The sequence below is a fragment of the Papio anubis genome, chromosome 9 (assembly GCF_008728515.1).
Source record: "Papio anubis isolate 15944 chromosome 9, Panubis1.0, whole genome shotgun sequence".
Classification (NCBI taxonomy): domain Eukaryota; kingdom Metazoa; phylum Chordata; class Mammalia; order Primates; family Cercopithecidae; genus Papio; species Papio anubis.
In genome coordinates this window covers 11,662,305-11,678,393 of record NC_044984.1, presented here as the reverse complement: position 1 = coordinate 11,678,393, position 16,089 = coordinate 11,662,305, and the positions used below count along the sequence as shown (strand labels likewise).

Here is a 16,089-nt window from a genome sequence, read left to right as displayed (position 1 = left end):
ACTTTTAAGAAAACTTCATGAAACCTTAATATATTAAAAGTACAAAGTCTAATTTTATTAAGAAATATGTTTATTTTTGATTAAGTGCCAGAGGGGAAGAAGAATAGTCTTTTAGTTAGCTTTTTAAAAGTGCTTTAAAAGTAATTACATTTATCATCCATCTTGATAGCATTTAGAATTTGCAGGCTGTACTTCCTCTTTCCTTACTCTGAGCTAATTTAGTTCTTCAGTGGTTCTCCACCAGGGGTAGCATCGTTACTCCCTTTGTTTGGAAATGTGTGGAGAATTTTGTTTAACCCAAGGACTGGGAGTGCTACTAGTATTTTAGTTCTGGTGTTACAGGAAGGTCCAAGGTTGCTAAACATCCTGCAGTGTGCTGGGCATCAGTACAACAAAGAGTGTCCCACGCAAAATGACCAGGAAAGCCCCCAAGTCCTGCTAATGGAACTTTGATAAATCTCTTTACTAGGATGGGGTTTGGCCAACATTTTCTGTAAAGGCTCAGATAGTAAATATTTTAGGCTTATGATCTCTGATTCAGCTACTTCTGCTACTGTAGTTTAAAAGCAGCTATAGTAATGCATACGGGAATAGGCATAACTGTGTCCCAGCAAAACTTTATTTATCTATTTACGTATTTATTTTAGACAGTCTCGCCCTGTCATCCAGGCTGGAATGCAGTAGCGTGATCTCAGCTCACTGCAACCTCTGTCTCCTGGGCTCAAGCGATCTTCCTGCCTCAGCCTCCCGAGTAGCTGGGACTACAGACACACGCTATCACATTGGGCTAATTTTTGTATTTTTTGTAAAGATGGCATGTCACCATGTTGCCCAGGCTGGTCTTATCCCTGAGCTCCAAGTGATTCACCGGCCTCGGCCTCTGAAAGTGCTAGAATTATAGGCATCAGCCATAGCACCCAGCGTAAAACTTTATTTGTAAAGCACAATGAGCCTGTGGGCTGTAGTTTGCTCATCCCTGGGCAAGGAGAAAACCTACTGCATGTACTATACATTTCAGTGTTCAATGAAGACAAAGTCTATAATACATAAACACGGAATTTCTTCTCAGATTATGTTCAGATTTTTAAAGACATTTTATATTTGGATTCTTGTGTTTTAATGATAATTTTGGTTTTTGGTCTCAATCTGAGACCTCACCAGATGAAAGGTTTTGGTGATTGAAGGATTTTTTTCAATGTGTAAACATGTGTCAATTATCTGAACTAAGAATAAGGGACGTTTAGAAGTACTGAAAACCAGGAAAGATTTAGAGAATTCAGTTAAACTTTTTGTAATCATGGAGTTGGAGTATTTTTTGCCTTCTTTCAAAAAAGAGTGAAATGATATATAACAATATGGTTTAAAGTAAATTTAAATGTCAAAAAGTAAGTATATGATGAATATAGAAACAACTGCTGTTTTTGACCTCAAATCTGGCTGTGAGGGGGATTCGAGGAAGATGGATGTGACCATGTCATAGTATTTTTGTTTTTGTTTTTAACTAAAACCTACAGAAACTAGATAGCAAATCCAAATCTATGGATAAAGTTGACCATAGCCTTAGGCATTTGAAAATAAAACTAGATAAGGGCAAACCACCAACAGAAACTAGGTAGCAAATCCAGAAACATGGATAAAATTGACTATAGCCTTAGGCATTTGAAAGTACAACTAGATAAGAGCAAATCACCAACAGCCACAAGACCTCCATGTTATCACTGTCTATGCAAGAGTAAGCAGGGAGATTTAACAGGGTATCTCATAAGACTTGAAAGCAGGGGAACGCCAAAATAGCCACAACTATTTGCTGGACAAGATGGTGGGTTATTTTAAGAACAGCAGCTGAAATGGGAGGGTGGGAGGGTTGCCCACTCCAATATTAGGCAAGTGCAGTGTGACCATGGTAAAGACAGAAGAAGCTAGAGTAGTCTAGCCCCAGCGAACTCTCAAAATGGAACTACTGAAATGAACCTGCCAGAGTGCTCATCCAGGACAGAGCACCACACTGATTAAAACAAAATTGAATAGGACAGAATAATCCAAATTGAGCAGGATAGGGACAATAGAATAGAGAAGAACAGGAGGAGAAGGAAAGAGAAGGTTCAGATAAGGTTGGGAAGATCAATGGCTAGTAGATCTCAGAAAGCAAGCTACCAGGTTTTTGAACATTATGTGAAAACAACGGAGGAATGAATTCTGTGACATCAGAAAAACTACCTTGAACTCTACATTATTTTAAAAGTTCAGGAACACTAATTTTACATAGACAAGAGAAACAGAAAAGTATCAAGGTAAAATCCCATTTAAAGTTATTATAAAGGAAAAAACAAAAGCTCTTATAAATAAAAGCACCCCAGAAAAACATGACCGCACAACAGATCAAACCTCTATTATAAAATGAGCTGGAGAAGGAGGAGGCTGCGAATCACTTACAAATGACGTGGAAGCAGGACCCAAACCCTGAGTTCCAGAAGGGTGAGCGAGTGCTGTGCTTTGATGGGCTGCTGCTTTATGAAACAAAATGTGTAAAGCTTGCCATAAAGGACAAACAAGTGAAATACTTTATATATTACAGTGGTTGTAATAAAAATTGGGATGCATGGGTTCCAGAGAGCAGAGTACTCAAATACATGGACACCAATTTGCAGAAACAGAACTTCAAAAAGCCAATCAGGAGCGGTATGCAGAGAGGGAGCTGAGAGGCACTGCCCCAAGAAAGAAGACATCTGGTCTGCAGCAGAAAATGTTGAAGTGAAAACAAAAAAGAACAAACAGAAAATACCTGGAAATGGAGATGGTGGCAGTTCCAGCGAGACGCCTCAGCCTCCTTGGAAGAAAAGGGCCCAGGTAGATCCTACTCTTGAAAAATGAGGACACATTCATGAACAGAGTTGAAGCTAAAAAGTGAAAATTCCTGAAGACCTGAAACCATGGCTTGTTGATGACTGGGACTTAATTACCAGACAAAAACATCTCTTTTATCTTTCTGCCAAGAAGAATGTGGATTCCATTCTTCAGGATTATGCAAATTACATCATGGAAAAACAGATAATGAGTATGCTGTTAATGAAGTTGTGGCAGGGATAGAAGAATAATTCAATGTAATGTTGGCTACCCAGCTACTCTCCAAATTTGACAGACCACAGTATGCTGAAATTCTTGCAGATCACCCTCATGCACTCATGTCCCAGGTTTATGGAGCACCACATCTATTGATGTACAAATTAAAGCAATGTTGGCCTATACACCTCTGGATGAGAAGAACCTTGTGGTTTTTTTTTTTTTTTGAGATGGAGTCTCGCTCTGTTGCCCAAGTAGGAGTGCAGTGGCATGATCTCAACTCATTGCAACCTCTGTCTCCCCGGTTCAAGCGATTCTCCTGACTCAGCCTCCTGAGTAGCTGAGATTGCAGGTGCGCACCACCACGCCCATCTAATTTTTGTATTTTTAGTAGCAATGGGGTTTCACCATGTTGGTCAGGCTGGCTCGAACTCCTGACGTCATGATCCACCCACTTCAACTTCCCGAGTGCTGGGATTACAGGCATGAGCCACTGCGCCTGGCAGAGCCTTGTTTTATTACTGAATTATCTTCACAGTTTCCTAAAGTACCTGGCAAAGAATTCTGCAACATGTTTTAGTGCCCAGCAATTATGAATGGCTCCTCCAGAGAACCATCAGAAAGCTGTGTGAGAGGCACTCTCACTCATGTTTGGATCTCTGTAAACATATTTTTGTTCTTAGTCTTTCTGTTGTACAAAGGATGTACTTTGAAGATGTTATTGTACAACAATTGATGTTTTTCTGTTTAATTTTAAACAAAATAAAAGGAGTAATAGCTCCTTTTTTCCTATCTTACCTTTTTTTTCACTTCAAAGTTGCTGCCAGTGTATTCAACAATGGACAACAGAGGCACATGCTGTAGAGTGTTTTATTGCCTAGTTGACAGAGCTGCCTTTGAATGCTGGTGGTCCTGTTCCTTTGACCCTACGTACTTTTATAATATGTGTTCATGCTGTATGACAAAATGCTGTGATTCCTAGTGCCAAAGGTTCAGTTCAGTGTATATAACTGAACACACTCATCCATGTGTGCTCCTTTTTGTTATGGTTCTTAAATAGCCCATTCTTTGCAAGTCATCTATGTTGTTCCTTAGGCATTTAACTTTGCTCAAATTGTTGAAGAATGGTGTCTTGTTGCATGGTTTTTGTATTTGTGTCTAGTGCACATTTTAACATGGTAGATGCGATGCATTATGTAGCTAGTTTTCTGAAAAAGTCAGTCTTTTAGGAATTATTTTTCAAATCTTCAATAAATTTTTTCTTTAAATTTCAAATAAATAAATGAGTCAAAAGTCATTGAGAAACCAATATGACATGTGAAAGGACAACATAAGATTAGAAAAATTCAGAAATGACTCACACTTATAATGCCAGCACTTTGGAAGACCAAGGCAGGTGGATCACCTGAGGTCAGGAGTTTGAGACCAGCCTGGCCAACATGGTGAAACCCTGTCTCCATTAAAAATACAAAAATTTGCTGGACGTGGTGACACATGCTTGTAATCACAACTACTCGGGAGGCTGAGGCAGTAGAATTGCTTGAATCTGGGAGGCAGAGGTTGCAGTGAGCCAAGATCGTGCCATTGCACTCCAACCTGGGCGATGAGAGCAAAACTCTGTCTTAAAAAAAAGAAAAATTCGGAAATGAAATGATAGAACTTAAGAAATAATTTTAAAAATCGCTTCAGAAAAGAAAACTAGAAGGGACACTAGGTTGAATAAACCAAACAACCTTTAAATAGAGGTTGAAAAGAAGAAAAAATTTAAAGACCAAAAAGAAATACAGAAAGACAAAAGATGATTTGAGAGAAAATGATAAATATTGAAGATAGGCAAAGAAGAAACAACACACAGATAATAAGACTCTTTAGAAAGCAAAGCAGAGCAAGGGAATAGAACAACTATGAACAACTATAGAAAAAGTTTCTTACAAGAAGATTTGTGACTGGGCATGGTGACTCATGCCTGTAATCCCAGTACTTTGGGAGGCCAAGACGGGTGGATTGCCTGAAGTCAGGAGTTTGAGACCATCCTGGCCAACATGGTGAAACCCCGTCACTACTAAAAATACAAAAATTAGCCGAGCATGGTGGTGGGTGCCTGTAATCCCAGCTACTCGGGAGGCTACGGCAGGAGAATCGCTTGAATTCTGCAGAGGTTGCAGAATCTGTTCACTGCAGCCTCTGCCTCTTTGGCACAAGCTATCCTCCCACCTGAGCCTCCCAAGGTACTGGGACTACAGGTGCACACCACCAGACCTGACTAATTTTTTTGTATTTTTAGTAGAGACGGGGTTTTACCGTGTTGCCCAACTGGTCTCGAACTCTTGGACTCAAGTGATCTGCCTGCCTCGACCTACCAGTGTTGGGATTACAGGTGGGAGCCACCATGCCTGGCCATAAATTTAATTCTTATAGTAACTACACTGGTGTGGTCATAATAAATATCATTATTCTGAAGCTTTATATTGTTGCATCAAGTAAGTGAGTATTAGGACATATTATATTGCTCCTGCATATGCTAGATTCTTGTGTGCAAGAGAGGAAGTATAGATGTAATACTGCAGAGGTTAAGTCAAACTGATAATTCCATATTTTAATGGAAAGTTACTTACTAGTATGCACTTACTAGGTATTTTATCTTTCAAAAATACATCTACCCAACTGTGTTGGTTCGTTTCCTGACTATGAACACTGAAGAGGACTAGATCAAAAATGACCAATTGAGTAGCAGTTGAACATTTACAGTGCTGTGAGCAGTGAACTTCTGTAGCACCCAGATTGTGGTGTTGGGAAAAACCATTCCACCTTAAAAGAAACCAAGCCTTTCTGGCAAAATTGTTGATTCTAGGTTTTGGGCAAGAAATGTACATGCTGAGCTGGAACATTGTCATAACAGATAGTAAGGAGGCTGTTAAAAGACTATTTAGGTTCGTTTCAGAAAGACTGGAGAAATGACTGCAGAACTCCCACTGGCCAGAGATTGGTAGAAACCTGTGAAGTGTGTTTAAATTCTTGAGTTCATAATGATATTTTAAAAAGGAATTGGTTACTCTTAGATTAGAGCATGATAGGGACAAATTTATTGCCTTGAATATTGATAAATACAAGAAAGAAGCAATTTATCCTGCTTTTCCTATGTGAGTGTACCTCTGGCTAACAAAGTAGTAGATATGAGAGAGCTATTTCAATTGATAAATGAAAAAGAAATGACAGAATTGCAATACCACCATTTTATAACTTTGGTGAATGAATGGGTCTAGGCAGTGAGCGTCGATGGCTACTAACATCACAAGAAGGAAAAGAACAGACATTATTTGCCTTTTGGTGTAAGAACATACTACTACCTACTATTTTGTCAAAGGAATCAATTCAACATGAGTCTGGTCAAGGCTCCATATATCAGCTGGCCATTTGTAGGAAATACAGAGGACAGAGAAACATTGAACTGCACCATGAGAGTACATCAGCAGATCTGGACATATAAATGAAATATCTTAGGTACTTTAACAGAGAGATTGTAAGGGACAGGAAAAGAGCCTTGAATGCTCTACCAAAAAAAAAAAAAAAAAAATTCTTAGAACTGATCAATAAATTTGGTAAAGTTGCAGGATACAAAATCAACACGAAAAGATAAGTAGCATTTCTGTACACAAACAGCAAACTAGCTGAAAAAGAAATTAAGAAGGCAGTGTCATTTACAATAGCTGTAGGAAACTAATAAAATACCTAGGAATAAATTTAACCAAGGAGGTGAAAGACCTCTTCAGAGAAAGTTACAAAACACTGATGAAGGAAATTGAGGAGGACACAGACAAGTGGAAGGACATTTCATGCTCATGGATTGGAATAATTCCTATTGTTAAAATGACCATACTACCCAAAGCAACCTACAGGTTAAGTGGAGTCCGTGTCAAAATACCAATGACATTCTGCACAGAAATAGAAAAAAAAATCCTAAAATTTGTATGGGACCATAAAAGACCCTGAATACTCAAAGCAATCCTGAGCAAAAAGAGCAAAGCTGGAGACATCATACTAACAGACTTCAAAATATACCACAAAGTTGTAGTAACCAAAGCAGCATGGTACTGGCATAAAAACAGAAACACAGACCAATGGAACAGAATAGAAAATCCGGAAATTAATCCATGTATCTATAGCCAATTGGTTTTTGACGAAAGTGCCAAGAACATAGATTGGGGAAAGGATAGTCTTTTCAATAAATGATGCTGGGGAAACTGGATATCCACATGTAGAAGAATGAAACTAGACACCCACCTCTCACCTTATACAAAAATCAACTCAGTGAAAAGACGACCTACAGAATGAGAGAAGATATTTGCAAATTACTCATCTGACATGGGATTAATATCCAGCATATACAAGGAACTCAAACAGTTCAACAGCAAAAAAAGTTTGTTTAAAAAATGGGGAAATGATCTGAATAGACATTTATCAAAAGAAGGCATATAAATGGCCACAGACATATGAAAAAATGCTCAACATCACAAATCATCTGGGAAATGCAGATTAAATTCACAGTGAAATATCATCTCACCCTAGTTAGGATATGGCTATTACCAAAAAGACAAAAAATAATACTGTCAAGAATGCACAGAAAAGGGAACTCTTATACACTGTTGGTGGGAGTATAAACTAGTACAGCCACTATGGAGAATAGTATGGAAGTTCCTCAAAAAATTACAAATAGAACTACCATATGATCCAGCAGTCCCACTACTTGGCATTTACCCAAAGGAAAGGAAATCAGTGTATGAAGATGTTTGCACCCCTATGTTTATTGCAGCACTATTTACAATAGCCAAGATATGGTCTCAACCTAGGTGTCCAACATCAGATGAACAGATAAAATGTGGTAAATATACACAATGGAATACCATTCAGCCATAAAAATAATGAAATCCTGTCATTCCTAGCAATATGGATAGACCTGGAGGACATTATCTTAAGTGAAATAAGCCCAGGAACAGAAAATTAAACCATGCATGTTCTCACTCATATGTGGAAGGTAAATGTTGATCTCACAAAAGTAAAGAGTAGAATAGGGGATACTAGAGGCTGGAAAGGGTAGGGGAAAGGAGGAGATAAGAAGAGATTTGCTAGAAAATACAAAATTACCGTTAGAAAAAGCTTGAGTGTTCTGTACCACTGTAGGATGACTGTACTTAACAGGTAAAACATCATATAGTTTCAAAGAGGATACTGAATGTTTCCAACACAGAAATGTTAAATGTTTGAGATTATGGATATGCTAATTACCCTGAGCTGATCACTGTACCTTATGTGTATTGCAACATTGCTGTGTACACCACAAATATGTGTAATTATCATGTACCAGTTAAACATTTTTTAAAAGAGAGACTTTAAAAGAAATAGCAAATGAAAATGGGGCTTAAGGCTAAACTGTTTTTCTGTGGATGCACACTTATAGAAAGCAGTGAAACTATAAAGGCAAGAAAGTGACTAATAGAAAATCAGAATAGTTGCTACTTCTGTGGAGAGGGAGGGATTGGGACAGGGTTCATGCAGGGCCTTTTGAAGTCGTCTGGGTGATTCACCCAGATCACGTTTTTTTTCCTTCATCTGGGTGAATTCATGGTTGCAAGAGTGTTTGCCTTATAGTCACTTCTTAAGCTCTGTTTCTCTGTATTGGCTTTATTTTTTAAAAAAAGATTAAAAATAGTCTTGAGCAGATATTACCTGTAGGTTTTTTTAAATAAAGGGATTTTATCAGGTTGAGGAAGTTCCTTTCTATTCCTAGTTTACGGACAGTTTTACCATGAATAATTACTGGATTCTGTCCAGTCCTTTTTCTGCATCTATGGAAATGATTATACGGTTTTATTCTTTATTTTATGAACATGGTGAATTTCAGTAATTGGTTTTCAGTTGTTAAACCAATCTTGCATTTCTGGGATAAGTTCTACTTGGTTGTGGTTTATACTTCTTTTGAAACGTTGTTAGATTTTGTTTGCTAATATTCTGTTGAGGATTTTTATGCCTTTAATAGTGAAGGATATTGATCCATAGTTTGTTTTTCTTGTGTTTATTTGGTTTTGAGATTAGCATAATATCAGCCTCCTAGAGTCGGGAGATATTTCCTCTTTCTTTGTTTTGTGGAAGAGTGTGTGACCAGTTGATACAATTTTTCCTGCGAATATTTGGTAGAATTCGCCATCGAAGCCATATGGGCATGGGGATTTCTTTTTGGGAAGTATTAATTATGAATTCAATTTCCTTGTATGCTGTAGATCTATCAGATTTTCTGTTTCATCTTGAGTCAGTTTTGGTAATTTGGTTTTTTTCCAGGAATATTTTTGTTTCATAAATTTGTGTAATTTGTTGGCATAAAGTTGTTAATGGTATTTCCTGATAATCCTTTTAATTTCTGTAAGGCAGTGTTTCTCATTCATCACTTTATTCACGATTTTCACAATTTGCGTCTTTTTTTCTTGGTCAGTCTAGCACTAAAGGGTTGTTAGTTTTGCGGATCTTTTCAAAGAACAACCAGCTTCCGGTTTTACTGATTTTTTTCCCCCCTTTATTGTTTTTCTGTTTCATTGCCTTTTTTTTTCTTTTACCCTAATGTTTTTATTTTCTTCCTTATGCTTGCTTTGGATTTAATTTACTCTTCTTCCAGTTTCTTAAGGTTAAATCTTAAATAATTGACTTGTGATCTCTCTTCTTTTCTAATATAGGCATTAGTGTTCTATATACATTTCCATATTTTGCATTTTCATTTTCTTTTAGCTCAAAATATTTAAAAACTTTTATTGTAATTTCTTCCTTGACCCATTGCTGATTTAGAGGAAATTGAGAAAGAAATTTCAAAAATTTAGAAAATAATTTTGATTTCCCAAATTTTCTTCTGTTGATTTCTTGATGAATTTCATTATGGTCAGAGAGTAGTATATTTTATATGAGTTCAGCCTTTTAAGATTAATTCTGTCTCCTAGCATGTGGTGTCCTGGAGAAAGTTCCACGTGTACGTGAAAAGATTGTGTATTCTGGTGTTGCATGGAATGTTCTATAGATAGTAGGTTAAGTTGGTTAATAATGTTCAAATTTTCTATATCCTTAGTAATTTTCTATCTGGTTGTTCTTTCCTTTAGTGAGAATAGGGTGCTGAGCTCTCCAACTATATATATTGTTGAACTGCCTATTTTTCCCTTCATTTCTGTCAGATTTTGCTTCATTTGTTCTGGGGCTCTGTTTTTAGGTACCTGTATGTTTCTAATTGTATCTTCCTGATGACTCTTTCTCATAAAACCTGCCACTGTATCTCTAGTTACCTTTTTATACTTAAAATCTATTTTGTCTGATAGAGCTGCTCCAACTCTCTTATGGTTACTGTTTACTGTAACCCTTTCTTTTCAATCTGTTTGTATCTTTGAATGTAAAATGTGTCTTTTATAAACAGCATATAGTGTAATCTTTGTTTTATTCAGTCTAACAGCCTTTGCCTTTTGATTGGTATGTTTATTCACATTGAATGTCATTAATGATATGGTTGGGTTTATGTCTGACATTTTGGTGTTTTTTTTAAAATTTGTCTTATGTCATCTTTGTTCCTTTGTCCTTTGTATTAAGTAGGTATTTTCTGGTGTGTCATTTTGATTCCTTGGTTGATAATTTTAAAATGTATTTTTGGGATTGTAAAGGTAATTATTTTAGGGATTGCAACATGCATTTTGTTAAAATCTACTTTGTGGTGATATTAACTTAATTATGTAAAGTACATACATTTTACTCTAAGTATATTCCCATTCTCTCCCATCCTTTGTGCTATTATTGTCATTTGTATTACATTTCTATTGTATCTAACACAGGGTTATACTTATTGCTTTATATAATCTTTTGTCTGTTAAAAAGGTTAAAGAAAAAAGAGAAAACACTATTTATAGAGTCTTTTGTATTAACCTGCATGTTTACTGTTTCTGGTATTCTTCATTTTTCCTGAGGGTTCAAGTTATCATCTGCAGTCATTTCCTTGTTCCAGTATAGTTCTGTTCTCTCCCTTGTCCTTTGTCCTTCAAATATTTCATTTTAAAAAAATATTTTTCTCTATTCTGTAATATTTCTTCCTTTTCAGTATTTCTTTTTCTTTATGTATTATGTTTATTGATTCTTATTTCTTAGACTTCATTTCTGAAATGATGTATTTTTGTATTTCTCATTCTTTCATCAAGTTCTGTCACTTCACTTCTGAGTTGTCTTATTCTAATTTGTGTTGTTCGTTTATGACTAGTATCTTATTTTAAAGATTTTGACTGTTTTGAAATAAGTTATCAGTTTAATTTGTTCTATTTCCATACCTTTCTGGCATACTTTTATTGTCTGTAGGGATGTTATTCTTCACTTTATCCTCTTCTTATTTTTAATATTAACTTATTAATGGGATTTGGCATTAGTACTTTGTTTTCTTATTTTCAGGTGAAACTGTTTTGCTTGAACATATAGAAGAAGGCAGAGTTCATAAGTTTTCCAGTTTCATAGAACTCTCATGTCTATGTGTGTATGTTTAAAAAATAATGGCAGTTAGCTTTCTGGAATTTCCTGTCTCTCCCACTTTCCTTCTCCTGCTTTATTCTATACCTTATTTTTTCTTTGTTTCTCCTCTACCAATCATGCACACTTTTCAGTCTGCTCCCAGTGATTTCTCTTCAGGATGAGGCTTTGTCTGGAAGGGAGCCCAGGAAGGACAATTTTGAGAGTTCACAATAGGTTAAAGTATAGTGCTAGACCTTTCAGTGCCTGACGATGAATTCATTGTATTCACTTACTCTTGAAGTGGCCAGAACGAGTCATAGCTGGTTGCTATTCTCAGATTGGTTTACTAAGCTTTCCGGTGTTGTCTGTTTTATGTGTTCTGTCCTGCCAGATGTCCTATTGTTTCTTTCTCATATCCTGCAGAGGTCCCAATATCAGTCATATCTTAATGGCTGTTGGTAGTTTTCTGTACCATTGTGTATCCTGGGTTTTACCTAGCTTTGTGTTGTGAATGTTGTCCATGGGGTTTGGGGTTCATTACCTAGTTGTTCTCTGTTTTCATGTGGAGGATTTGTGGAGATTTTTAAAAAGCTTTGCCATCACTGCTAATGTTGTCTTCTTAGATATTATTACAACCTCACTGTGGTGAAGGGAGGCTTCCTTCCAAGGTTAAGTTCAGATGTCAGAACTCATGACAGGAGTCCTGTGGTATGATTAAAGAAAGATTTATTACTCACACAAGTGTGCAGTTCTGAGAGAGGGGCAGAAGATGGCTATCTGGGAGGAGATCCAGAAACAAAAACTAAATGAGAGCATGCAGGTGTTTTATAAAGGATAAGTCCAGTTGGTGCAGAGTTCAAAAGAACCACCTTGCAAAGTTCAAAGAATCTCAGAGAGCTAGCAAGAGGTGCCTGGGAGGTATTGGCAGTGGTGAGCTTTATCAGTAAGTTGCAGAACGTGACAGACATAGGCAGGAGATGATGCTCAGAGATTGCAAGCACTATATGAAAACTTCAGTCAGGTTGGGGGGAGTCTCGGTTTCTTTTCTGTGGTCTCCAGGATGGTGATCCATTTTTTAGTTTCTGTTATTGTTGTGACCTACTATTGAGGAACTGGGCTTGGATCTTAGCTGCCACTTTGGTTCTTAGCAGCCATGATCAACTCCTCCTTGAAGTAACTTATATTTCCAGATGGGAATCAGGAGGTGGGCTTACTTGATAATCTCAGCCAGAGAGAAGAAAGGGGAAAACTATATGTGGTTATCCCTACTTTGAGGAACAAGTCATAGTTGGCTGGACAAATCATTATATCACCCTTGCATGATAGTGTTCTTAGTTCTGCCTTTTGTTCAGCTCTGTTAATTACATATTTTCTTAAAAACATCTAATTTTATCAAGCATCCCCAGAGCATTTAGTAAGTGTACCTAATTTGTGCACCTTACCATTGTGTGAGATCCTTGGAATATAAATAAGCTAGAGTTCTACTCTCAAAAAGGTTATCTGTTATAGAGTTGTTGGATAGGTAAACAGTTATAAAACAGTTCACTAACTGCTATGAGAACATAGAGAAAGAAAACTAACTTGGCTTGTGGCGGGAGGAAATTAAGAATGGCTATGAAAAGAAAGTGACATTTAAATTTAATGTTAGGGCCGGGCGCAGTGGCTCACGCCTGTAATCCCAACATTTTAGGAGGCCAAGGTGGGCGGATCACCTGAGGTCAGGAGTTTGAGACCAGCCTGGTCAACATGGTGAAACCCCATCTCTACTAAAAATACAAAATTAGCCAGGCATGGTGGTGCACGCCTGTAATCCCAGCTACTTGGGAGGCTGAGGCAAGAGAATCGCTTTAACTCTGGAGGCAGAGGTTACAGTGAGCCAGGATCATGCCACTGCACTCCAGCCTGGGTGACAAGAATGAGACTCTGTCTCAAAAAAAAAATTAGTATAGTATTTACTGATTCTAATAAGCCATTGATTTTAAGAACTTACTGATTTATAAAACTACCACATGAAATGTTCACATTGTAAACGTTATCCTTATATCAGAAATATTAAAATATTGAAAATATGTGTCTTAAAATTGAGGAATCATTAATGAAAGTGTTAAGTAGCAAGCATAGTGCTGAATGGCTTTTGCATATGTTGTTTAATCTTCATGGTAACTCAGTGAAGATAGATTATTACCTTCCGTTGACAGATGAAGAAATAAAACTTGCAGAAATGGTGTCAGTAATAAGTGTCAAGGGGGGATTTAAGCTCACCTCTGGTTTCTAAGTTTATGCATTCAGTTAATATATAAAATGAATATAGCTTTTAGGGATTTTGCCTTTTCCATTTGTTTATTTTCCTATGTTCAGTAGAGTGAATTTCAACTTTTCACTTAATGGTATACAAAGAACTTTTTGAAAGCTTTTTTTTCCTTGAGTTTTTCAAAGCAGTTCTTTAAGATGGTGAAATGCCAAGTAACTTAGTTTTAACTACTCTTTATTTTTCATTTGTGTTACTTGTCTTTTTTGGCAGCTTTCTCAGTTCTCTCTGTTTCCACTATGAATTTTGGAAGACTTTAGTGTGAAATATACAGGCCTCTTTAAAATTGAACATAAACTGTGCCATCACCCTGTAAATAATATAGTCTCTTTAGTAAATTTAATAAAACTGTCCATTTAAAAAGCAGAAGAAAGCACTTCAGGAGAAGGCATTGTGACAGTTCTCTTTAAGAAATGAGAAGGAATAGTAGGCTTTTTACTTAGGGAAGAGAGGATTAAGGAAAATGAGAAAACTGGTGATATGGGTTGGCAGTGCAGGTACCTTGTCTGAATTTATAATGCTTTAGACTAAGACCATTCCATGTGCAATCACAGATGGTAATCCTGCTTACACATAAACATGATCTCAATTGCCTTTAATTTAATATGCTGGTAGTCTGTTAGTAGAAAATGTCAGTTAACCTCAAGGACCTGAAAATTGAATCATCTTTCTTTTTTTTATTTATTTATTTTTTTGAGACGGAGTCTCGCTCTGTCGCCCAGGCTGGAGTGTAGTGGCGCGATCTCAGCTCACTGCAAGCTCCGCTTCCCTGGTTCACGCCAGTCTCCTGCCTCAGCCTCCTGAGTAGCTGGGACTACAGGCACCCGCCACCATGCCCGGCTAATTTTTTTGTATTTTTTTTTTTAATAGAGATGGGTTTCATCTTGTTAGCCAGGATGGTCTTGATCTCCTGTCCTCGTGGTCCGCCCGCCTTGGCCTCCCAAAGTGCTGGGATTACAGGCGTGAGCCACCGTGGCCAGCCTGAATCATCTTTCTTAAGATATATGATACTTCTAATTTCTCTTCAGTAGCTTATGTTTTCCCCTCCCTTTTCCCTTCATTTTTCTTTCACTTCCTCCCTCTCTACCCATCTCTGCCTCCTGGGTGGGCTATTGGGAAATTGGGAAACATGAATTTATGAAAATATCAAAACATGTATTTTCTTGAATATTATTTTGACTCAAAACGTGATTTGTTCATTATTCCAGAGCATTTGCTTATTCTATAACTCTGATACTCTACAAAGTTCTGTGCCTTAAGTGCTAACCAGGCTGTCTGCTTTTCCTTTTAAACAGTGTGTATTGCTTGTGAACATTTTGGGTCTGCTTTGTCTCATGAACATATTCTACCAGTGACAGGACTTCTTTTTGGCTCCTGAATAGAGTGAAAAGCCAGCTAAGATGATCATTTGCTGGAGCTAGACTGGGCTTTGCAGGGAGAGTGCCATTTTGGCCTCATGTTTATGTTTCATTCTCAGTTATCAAAACCATAAGAAGTGATGGACAAAACAGGCTCAGGTTCTTTGTTCTTTCACATCAAGAAGGAAAAAACCTATTGCTGATATATATCTACTTCAGTGCCAACTGTAACTCCTGTGATTTTTCTCATTACTTACCTTTCTCTGTCTGATGACATGAATTATGTGAAAGGATGGAAGCTGTGAGTCCAGAGATGGTAGCTGAAGAGGAGGATTTGACAGCAGTGCAAACAATGAAAAAGCAGTGCTGCCTCTCTGCCGGGTGTCTTGTACTGAACTTGAGGCCTGCTGCCAAGTTAGGGACTATTCCGAAGTACTTGTTTGGGGCTTTTGGATACCTTAAAAATATATATGAATTCATTATGTAAATTATTTTTTATAGGTGTATTTGACCTAATGGTATGTATTACTCAAGATTTGTATGTGTTAATGTGAACTAAGATCATTTTAATGGGAGAGGTGATGTTATGATAGAAGAAGAAAATTTAGAAATAAGTTTAAATTTTTCTCTTTGTATTAATAGACAGGCAGTGGTTAAAGGTTCGCTTCCGCATCCTTTTGCCTTGACGTTATTTGAGGACATATTGTACTGGACTGACTGGAGCACACACTCCATTTTGGCTTGCAACAAGTATACTGGTGAGGGTCTGCGTGAAATCCATTCTAACATCTTCTCTCCCATGGATATACATGCCTTCAGCCAACAGAGGCAGCCAAATGGTAAGTGATC

General features: G+C 37.2%; 1 protein-coding gene and 1 pseudogene across 2 annotated transcripts in view; both read left to right on the top strand.

The window, feature by feature from the left end:
* LRP6 (LDL receptor related protein 6) overlaps window positions 1-16,089 on the top strand; it is a 149,038-nt gene that overhangs the window by 63,307 nt on the left and 69,642 nt on the right. Inside the window, exon 4 of the mRNA XM_003906011.4 lies at window positions 15,883-16,079. Coding sequence (XP_003906060.1) covers window positions 15,883-16,079 — 197 coding nt within the window. The remainder of the gene's footprint in view (window positions 1-15,882; window positions 16,080-16,089) is intronic.
* On the top strand, window positions 769-4,339 carry LOC100997147 (annotated as a pseudogene). Its single transcript, XR_002515552.2, has 2 exons — window positions 769-3,268; window positions 3,567-4,339. The product of XR_002515552.2 is annotated as a mortality factor 4-like protein 1 (transcript).